Genomic DNA, 9,971 nt, shown 5'->3' on the forward strand with positions numbered 1-9,971 from the left:
CAATAACCTCTCGTCTCAAAAGTGTTGTTTTTTTTTACCTATGGTGTCTTTTCACAGCTCTTCTCCTTTTTTGGACAAATTTCATTTAGGCTTCACAACAGCTCTGAGTCAGCTCTCCACAGGGTGACAAATAATTTATTGGCGTCTTTGGACTCTGGAAATCATGCAATTTTAATCGAGTTGGACCTCAGCGGCTGCTTTTGACAAAATTGATCTTCAAAATCACTCATTTTCTGAATCATGTTGTTGTTTTTAAAATCAGGATTAGGCACTTCAGTGGCTTGCCTCTCTCACCAACAATATTTATCAACTCAAGATGGAAATTTTTGTTTTCCACTGCATTCATCTTTTCCTGATGTTACCTGGAGGGGCTACATATGAGACAAATCACAAATCATTTGAACATTACAGGCACTACTCACTCAAAATCAACTGCAAAGTCTGTGGATTTGCCAGCTAAAGTGAGGTTTGAACAGGTGAGGTACAGTACCTATGAAACGTTTTCACCCTTAAATGTTTTACCCTTTATTGATTGTATAAATCAATCATGCTCTATTCTTGCTGTTTTCACAAAAAACAACAACCTTAACATAAAGGTGAAAACAGATTTCTACAAAGTACTGCCAATTAAACAAAAGTATGCAGGTAACATTTTCAGAATTTTCATTTTTAATGTGACTGACCTTATTCAACAGATGTCCAGCCAGGTGGTGCTAGTAGTCTTACAATTACAGGCAAAGTGCAGTAATTATGGTATATAGACACCTGTGCCTGGAATTTCCAGTAACTTGATTATCAGTGTTCATAGCTACCATCACACCATGAAGACAAAAGAACACTCCAAGAACTTAGAGAAAAGGTTGTTGAAACGTATAAGTCAGGGGAAGGGTACTAGAAAAATGCAAAGGCACCAAACATCCGAATTCAGTTAAATGAGGGCTGGATAGCTCAGTGGGTTACAGGATATTGGTGGTTCGAATCCCAGTCAGTACAGACTCAATATACAGTTTAGGCCATTGGGCAAGGTTCTAAATTCCTGGAACACCTGTCTACCTGTGCGTCTTTTTTTAAATGACAGCATAAATCCAATGAAAGTAATATGGCATGTGTGAATCTGCCTAGATCAGACTGTCCTCACAAACTGAGTGACTTTGCAAGAAGGAAACTAGGGTGGGGCCACCAAGACACCTATGACTACTCCAAAGGAGTTATAAGCTTCAGCAGCTGAGATGGGAGAGACTCTGCATGTAAAAACTGTTGTCTGGGTTCTTCACCGGTCACAGCTTTATGGGAGAGTGTCAAAGAGGAAGCCACTGTTGAAGAAAATTGTATCAAATCATAACGCATGGAGGAGACTCCAGTGGAAGAAAGTTCTTTCGCCTGATGAGACTAAAATGGTGCTTTTTGGCCATAAGATAAGACACTATGTTTGGCAGACACCAAACACTGCACATCACCACAAACACACCATCCCCTCTGGAAAGCAAGGTGGTGGCAGCATCATGCTGTGGGGATGCTTCTAAGCAGTTAGCCCTGGAAGGCTTGTAAAGGTAGCAGGTAAAATGCATGCGGCAAGAAATAGGAAAATTCTGGAGGACAATCGTTTTCAGTCTGCCAGAGAACTACAGCTTGGGAGATTTATTTTCCAGGAAGACAATGACATGAAGCACACAGCAAAAGCTACACAAAAATGGTTTAAAGACAACACGGTGAATGTTCTGGAGTGGCCGAGTCAAAGCCCAGACTTCAATCCAATACAGAATTTGTAGCTGGGCTTGAAAAGAGCTGTTCATGCTGCAACCCAGTACAACCTGATAGAGCTTGAGCAGTTTTGCAAAGAATGGAGTAAAATTGCAGTGACAGATGCTCAAGCCTGATTGAGACTTATCCACACAGACTCAGTGCTGTCATTGCAGCCAAAGGCATCTACTAAATACTGACATGAAGGGGGTGAATATTTATGCTGTCACTTATTTTACATTACATATTTTTGTTTAGTAGAAATCTGTTTTCACTTTGACATTAAAGATGGTTTTTTGTCATAAAAGCCAAATTATATTGATTATGATTGATTTGTAAAATCAATACAAGGGTAAAACATCCATACCTTTTATGGGCACTGTCCTTTAGCATTCACCGGAGACAAAAGATCATGATAATGATGTCAGTTTTTTCCTCATGGTTGCTTCTTCTAGCTTATATTTTATTTTCTCTCATGTAGATCTTAGTACTGCCCCAATTTTTGCCTAGACCAGGGGTGTCCAAACTTTTTCATTTAGTTTTTAAAAGTTGGTAAAACTAATCCGATGGATAATTTATACCTAGTGATTAAATATGTCTAAACAGCAGCTTCACGGTTTTTCATTGATAGCTACTAAGGCAAGTAGCCAGTCATTGTTAAGGATTTTAGGTTGGATGATTTAGATTTCAGGGGGACCGTGTTCAGCCCTTGCAAACACTGCATCCGCCCCTGGTCAGAATCTGAAAGACCCTCTGTTTCACAGAGAAGGGAAGCACTCACGGAACATCTCCTTATTCAAACACTAAACAGGAGCAGCCTGCATAAAGCTGCCAAATTTTGTTGAAGCGCTGGTGCTTGAAGACGATAAGCACGATATGCTTTGTAAATCGGACCCTGAGCCCAAGCAGATAGCAGAGCAGAGGACCTAATCATGCTTCTTGCAAGCATAATCCTTTAGGAACTGTTTTTAGCTAAACAGATGAATTCCCCATTTCTGAGCCCTTAAAATTCTAAAAAATACCTTGAAACATAATCATAAATAGACACCAGTGAGGACCATTTAGATCACTTTTACAGAATATATATTGCAGTCCTCTTTTGCAGAGGGTGCTTTCTGCTTTGAGCTTCTCTTATTTGATGTCAGTAGTTGAAGAAGGAGCACTTTTCAGTTTCACTTATAGTTAAGAACAGGAACTGTTGTACTGGTAACTATACTTAAAAATTATTTATAAAAATAAACGAGGAAAAGAGATATTGTAGAATCTGATCATAAATTGACTTCAGTCTTATGTCTTTGTAATAAACATGTGATGAAATTCTAATGTGAATCCAGTAATGTGATTTGTGCAGATTCATGAGATGTGTGTAAGGTTACATCCCTGCCTAGATGTAGATTTCTCTCTCATGTGAACATGTGGAGCCGTGCCTTCATCTCTTTGCCTCTTGGTTACTGTAACTCTCTGTGGGAGTCAGTCAGTCGACCTTGTGTCACCTGCGGCATTAAACAATACTCCTAAAGATAAAAGGCCATCCTCCTGTCTGCTCTCGCTTCCTTTTATTGGCTTTCAATTGAATCAAAAATAGATTTTAAGAGTCGTTTTTTTAAAGGGTTGATGACAAAGCAAAAGTGTATACAGTATCTCTGCATAAAAGCCTCTTTCATATTTTAAGAGGCATTTTTCAGTTCATTCTGAAATCCCAGTATGAACATTTCCCATCACTGAATGAGTTAAATTTTACCCCTCATTGTGAAGTCTTTTCTTCATTATTTAAATATCAGTACACTTCCAGTATACCTATATCCTGATATTCTAACCTGTAGTTAACTTTTTATGTATTCATACTGACATCATTTGTATTTACACAGTATAATGTTCAGTAGATTAAGCACTTTGGCACCCACCAAAGATGTCTGAGTCTCGCTACAGCTGAAAAACAGTGAGGTTAGCTTTTCCAGACAGATGGTGGCAAAGACAGCAAAGATATTGTGACATACCAAAGAACGGTGCCAACTAACAAAGTAGGCTACAGTAATATTACCAGATTTTAGAGTGGGGTCAGGCTGCAGACCAAAGATCTCAGACCCCCCCCCCCCCCCACCCCCCCTTGCAGACCACTATTATGAGATGCCACCTCTCAGAGCTAATTCAGGATTTAATCATGCATGGACCTGTTTTAGAAGTACTAACTCAAATAGTGGCCAATGTAGCTACATTAGCTTTAGCAATGTAACTTTAGCAAACGTAGCTAAAGCCCATGTTCTTGAATTTGCTACATAGGTAATGTTACAAGTGGTACAAAGTTACTTTAGCTTAAGCAAATGTAGCATAAGCTAACCCAGTGAATTTAGCGTCATCAGCTTCAGCTACATTGGCTACATAAGCTTACTTAGCAAACACAGCTTTGTTTGTTTTAATCTTAGCTTGACTTTAACTTGAGCTTCAGCAAACTTAACATAAAATAACGTAGCCAACGAAACGTTTATGTAGCTAAGGTTGCTGAGTAAGCCTTAGCTACATTAGCTGTGTTAGACTGTTTTCATAGAGGGGCAATTTTTTTTTCCCTGTATGTAGACTGTTTAGTCACCATTACTAAACACTTTGTAATCATGGTTTGCAGGTCAGGTTTTTGACGTTTAACTTTTGGTATTTCCTAACCCTAACTGGAAGTTTAATCTAAATTTTATTTTGAAAGTTTTAGCATTTATTTCCGTTCTGACAGAGGTGGCGTCTCACAGTCGTGGTCTGCAAGAGTGTGAAATCTGTGGTCTGCAGCCAGACTGTCTAGGGATTTTGTGCAAATATGGTTTTGCTGTCGTCCTCACTCCGTTGTTTGCATGTAGAGTATGTCTGTTTCTTTAGTTGTTGCCATGATGTCTATAGTCCGTGGCCATATGGCTGCATTTGGCAGGGTTATTTATGACATGCTAGTTGAGAAAGGCTTTTTGGGTCTCCGTCTTATGCATCTAACTAATAGATCCACAAGGAAGAGACAATTTTTTACTGGCAGATGGATTTATTCAGTTCCAGGTTGGCTAACTGGCTTCTTTTTAGCTAAAAGCTGGTGTGAGAACAAGTGCTGTGAAGTTGTACACTGTGAGAGAACTACATTGAGAAGTACGTTGTGAATAATAACATATTATATACTGTGTTACCCAGAATAAATGTTGTAAGAATCCTTTAATATAAACTCAGTAATTTCACTATGACACACTCTACTTGCAGTGCTGGGGTTATTTACCTACTCAGGCGGCACATGGCTAATTCAGGCGCGTGAATATTCATGAGATCAACATGAAGGAACAAACTAAACCTGTCTCCAAGGAACTTCAGAGCTTCTGAAATCTACGCAGGGAAATTTTGGCCAGGACACTTCAAAAATGAGATTTTATATCTCCAAGAGGTTTGCCTGGTTAAATAAAGGCTGAACAAAATTGGTGGCATGGAAGGATTTTGAATTTGTCATCCCTGCTGGAAATAAAGACGCTGAAACAGAGGGAATTACAGATAGCGGAGCGGCATTAACACCAATGCATCCACCAAGACATTAACAGGCCAGCGCTGAGCAGAGTGCCATGGGTAAATCCATCTATGACCAATTCTTTGACAAAGTGGAACTGTATTCTGCACAGAATCACATCGTGCAGAATGGCATGGACTGCTTTGGGCTCATGGGGAAAGCACCATCTCACTTCCCCGTAGCGGGGTGTTTATGCTTGGGGCATCCTGGCTAATCAGCAGCAGCAGGTGTGGTAAGAACCACTCATGAGAGGAAGACTGGACTGATCTATCTAGGATGGATGCTTTTGTCCTTCTTCAGGACTACTCAAAATAAATCATGATGGTTAGATTTACCGTTTTAGTGGAGGTTTGTTGAAAGCATCATAACGACTAATACGGAACAACTGACGGTAAGACTCAGTTTTCATCAGAAATGCAGAATTTTGAGGTGGTTTGTAGTTAACTGAGTGCTGGTTAGTTAATTGTTTAGACGATTTGTTGATGTTTTCCGTGGACAATATTCGGCTGACGTTAGCTTCTAAGTTATGGTAGTGGACAATGTGCTAACATGCTAACTGTGCACTAACAGTGCTAATGTGGAGCTAAGTGCTGTTGTTATGTGTAAAAGTCATTTTTAACAAATAAAGACTTTTCAATGCAAAAATTCTTCCTACTGTGTCAAAAAAGCTTTCGTAAAGTCTTAATGAATACTTAATTCAAAATTCATAAAGTATATCTAATTGTCATTTATAAATACAGCTGTAAATACTTCACTGATGCATTAATAAAGCATTATTTACTCTAACTGTACCCCTCCACTAATGCATCAGTAAAGTACTCATAGCCTTTTATAAATGACTTATCAATAAGTTAATAAAGCTTTATAAATAAGAGACTATGTTTTTACTGTTTTAGTGCATAATAGGTTGTAGTTATTATAAAGATTTTCCAGATCATATTGAATAGGATTTTTGTTTGCAGTGTAGCAGCAGTGATCAGTATTTGCATTATGTGTTCTGTGGTTTTCTAACTTAGTTTCATTTAACCTCAGTAGATCAAAGTCAGAGGTAACAGAAACGGCACATATGGTATGAAGGTACTATTTGACATCCAGCACCTGTTGTCTGTCAAACAGATGCTACTTTGACAATCTTTAATGTGTAGTTTGAATGATCAAATACTTTTATATTCTTTTGCTGCACAACTTATTGAAACCTGACAAATGCATGCTACAGAAACCTACTATGACTAAGATGAAGTCTTCTCTGTCATCATAAAGCTTTATAAAGTCATTGGCAATCATATGCAACATTATGTGTGCTAATGAGTACAGCTGTACAGAGCTGGCAGCGCCGACACTGTTGGGACTGTTTATGCTGTTGGTAGCAGCAGAGCACCATACCATCACATCACCCCCACATGGCAGAGTGCTCCAAATTGTGAAAACACTTTGGCCTGGATCAATGAGGCTGTCGCCTGCTGATATGTCTCTTTTCCTTCCCTAAAAACAAGACAGAGGCCACAGAGGATGCATGCCGAGGGTTTTAAACCGGGGATCTAACATGAGGAACATTCATAGTTTAACTTAGTGGTAGATCAAAACAAAAAATGATGTGTCTTGTCTGTGTCTGCTTGATTCTTTCCAAAAATAAAGCTTTTAACGCATTGCAGTGATGCTACTTTTTTAACATAATCATGCATACACTTCAAGAAGAACACATGGTTGCTGATGAAAAAGCTCTCTTAAAATCCTCTGGATTAGGAAATTTATCTTGCCAAATGTGTGCACACAAACACAGTAAAGTACAGAGAATCGGGGATGTTTACAGAAGCTGTTTCCAAATAGAGGATGGACTCAGAAGAGCTTTGCTTCAGGGAGTCTGCCCAATGAGAAGTAATGACACCTATTTAAATAGAACAGAGCATGTTGCCTTGGCACGAACTATCACCAGCATGAGGTTATATACGCCAATATTGAACTCAGAAGGGGGCAAAGCCTCCCTTGGTGCCCTGATGTTTATAATGAAAGCAGGAATGCAGACCTCTTAGATGCCCCATGGTACAAAAACATGATGAAGTGGCCTTCCAGGGTGCCCTTTCAGGGAAGAGGTCATGAACAACTGCCCTCTTAGGTGCTCTACCATAAATGTGGTAAAATGCTCGCTAGGGTGGCATCCAGTTGACAAAACTTGACAAAGTGCCCTCTAGGATGCCCTTTAAATGGACAAAACATGGTAAACTGCCCTTTAGGGTGACTTACCAGGGGCCAGATGTGTTGAAGTGTTCTCTTGAGTGCCTGTCCAGTTGACAAATATATTAAAGTGAGACTGCTCACACACTTGATAAGATGTGATAAAGTGCTCTCTAGGGTGCCCTTTAATTTCAAAAACTCATTATAAAGTGCCTTCTAGGGTGTTCTAACACAGCAAAACATTAAAAAGTGCCATCTAGGGTGCTTTACAAGTGGAAAGATGTGGGAAGGGGTGCCCTTCCAGTGGCCAAATTGTGGTAAAGTTCCGCTTAGGGTGTCCCAAATCTGGACAAAGATTGAAATCCTGCCCTATTGTGTCCACTACAGTGTCCTAACACTGGACAGAAAGTGATTAAGTGCCCCATAATAAGGTGACCTCTTGGGCACCATACTAGTGAATAAAACGTGATAAAGTGCCTTCCAGGGTGCTGTTCCAGTGGCACAATTGATGTAAAGTAGCCCTTAGGTTGTCCAAAAACTAGACATAAAGTCATATACTTTCCTTGGGTGCCCTAGCCCCTCAGGAGCCCTAGCAGTAGGCAGAATGCTGGTTAATCGCCCCTTAGGGTGTCATAAAAATGGAAAAACCTTGACATCCTGCCTGTCAGAATTCCCTCTTGGTACCCCTCCAGTGAAAAAATGTGGTTAAGTGCCCACTAATGTGACCTAACATGGTGCAAAATGTGACTCTAGGGTGTCCTTACGCTTGAAAAAAACATGATGTAGGGCCCTCCAGGGTGCCTTCCAGTGGTCAAGCTTGGTGCAGTGCCCTCATGATAGAGTATCTTCTCAGGTACCTTGGACAAAAAATGGTTAAGTGTCCTTGAGATGCCCTTAAACTGAACAAAACATCATGAAGTGCCCTCCAAAGGTGTCCTGTTGGACGAAATTATCATATCATATCATTATCATATGCCTTATATGAAGTCATACCAAAAAGGTGCTAAAGTGACCTGTTAGGGTGCTCTGCCTGTTGGCAAATGATAATGTGCTCTCACACTGGACAAGATATAATAAAGTGCCCTTCCCTATCCTGATCAAAACACTATATAACCCACAACTGATGACATCTGCCTCAGTAGAGTGGTCATTATCAAATTTGAAGTGGACATCCTCATTAGTGTATATTAATAAAATAAATGACAAAAAGGTCATCCCCAGTCTGCTTTGTTACAGGGGAAATCAGATGATAAAAAATCTTCAATCTTAACCAGGCTTTCTAACTATTTCACCATACATTTAAGTTTTTATACAGCAGATGCCCTGTTATTATTCCCTCACCAGCCGCCCCAACCATCCTGAGTCCACCACTGATACACGCCTTGCTGTTTCTGTCCATCAGTTGATCAGGCCTATAATGAATGGCACGTGTTTTGGCTACCTCAACAGCAGTAATCAGTGCTTTTAATATTCCTTATTATTGGACACTAAACTCAAAGCCATCTGCATCTAAAATGCCATCGCAGCACATGCCAACCGTGAACACACCAGGTATCAAAAGCAAAAAGAGATGTGGAGAGAGAGGCTGAGATTTGGAGAGAGAGGAAAGAGAGAGAAGAGAACAAAAGATTAGATATGCAAAAAAATTTTAAAAAAGGGAGAGGAAGAATGGGAGCGCTTTGTGAGGAGGTGTGATAATCACCAAGCAGCAGATATGGAATTAACTGGCTGCTAATAAGCAATTCCATCAGTCAGATCAGTGGTGTGCTTTACAACCATAGTTTCTCATTTGAATGGAGTTGAAGGAGACATGCGCACTGATTGGCTACAGGTCCAACAGATCATTTTCGATGAGGAGGAGTGCCATCATCTGAGTGAAGGGACCGAGTCTTGCACGCGTGTCTTCTTCTCTGTGGCCACCACCCCAGAACAACACAGAAGCCAACACTACGCAGAGCAGCGCGGCACATATGTCGTGTTGAACATATGAAGTAGCTCTCTTTGGCAATACTGTCTTCATCAGGTTTTCTGATTATGTAGAAACCAGCGAGGTTCGCATTGACTCATCGAGGCAGTAGTTGTGACCTTAAAATTACGGACTTTAACAACAGAGAGATGACCTGTTCCAAATGGCACTCTTCATGTTGCGCAACAGGTCTTACCCTTTGTTCCAACGAGGAACACTGAAACTTACGTTTATTAAGGTTGAAATAAAAGCACATGATTCAAAGTAAAAAATCCAAGTTGCATAGCAGTTTAACATCAAGTGTGGAAACTCACAGTTACGTGCAGATGCATGCATTGCGCGTGGATAAAGAGAGGCATGCACTCACTCCTCACCCTGTAACGTAACGTAACGTAAAGAAACACCTACCAGGAATGGCCAAGTTGGTGAGCGGGATGGTGTGCATGCTCTGCGGTAAACTTGCCATCCAGTCGGCAAACCGCAGGTCGCTTCTCCCGTGAGACGAAGCCATGCTGCCGCCGCGCACAACGCTCTGTTCTCCGGGACCGGTTCCTGCGCCAACCTGGAGTGCGC

At 40.5% G+C, this 9,971-nt stretch overlaps 1 protein-coding gene across 3 annotated transcripts in view; it reads right to left on the reverse strand.

The window, feature by feature from the left end:
* plcxd3 (phosphatidylinositol-specific phospholipase C, X domain containing 3) overlaps positions 1-9,971 on the reverse strand; it is a 56,082-nt gene extending 46,111 nt beyond the window's left edge. For 2 of the 3 annotated variants that reach the window (XM_041788308.1, XM_041788307.1), the window contains exon 1: positions 9,807-9,950. In XM_041788308.1, the coding sequence (XP_041644242.1) occupies positions 9,807-9,909 (103 nt within the window). In that variant the 5' untranslated portion in view covers positions 9,910-9,950. Of the gene's footprint in view, positions 1-9,806 lie in introns of all 3 variants that reach the window. The other variant, XM_041788309.1, reaches the window with a different exon arrangement.

Source organism: Cheilinus undulatus, linkage group 5, assembly GCF_018320785.1.
Source record: "Cheilinus undulatus linkage group 5, ASM1832078v1, whole genome shotgun sequence".
NCBI lineage: Eukaryota > Metazoa > Chordata > Actinopteri > Labriformes > Labridae > Cheilinus > Cheilinus undulatus.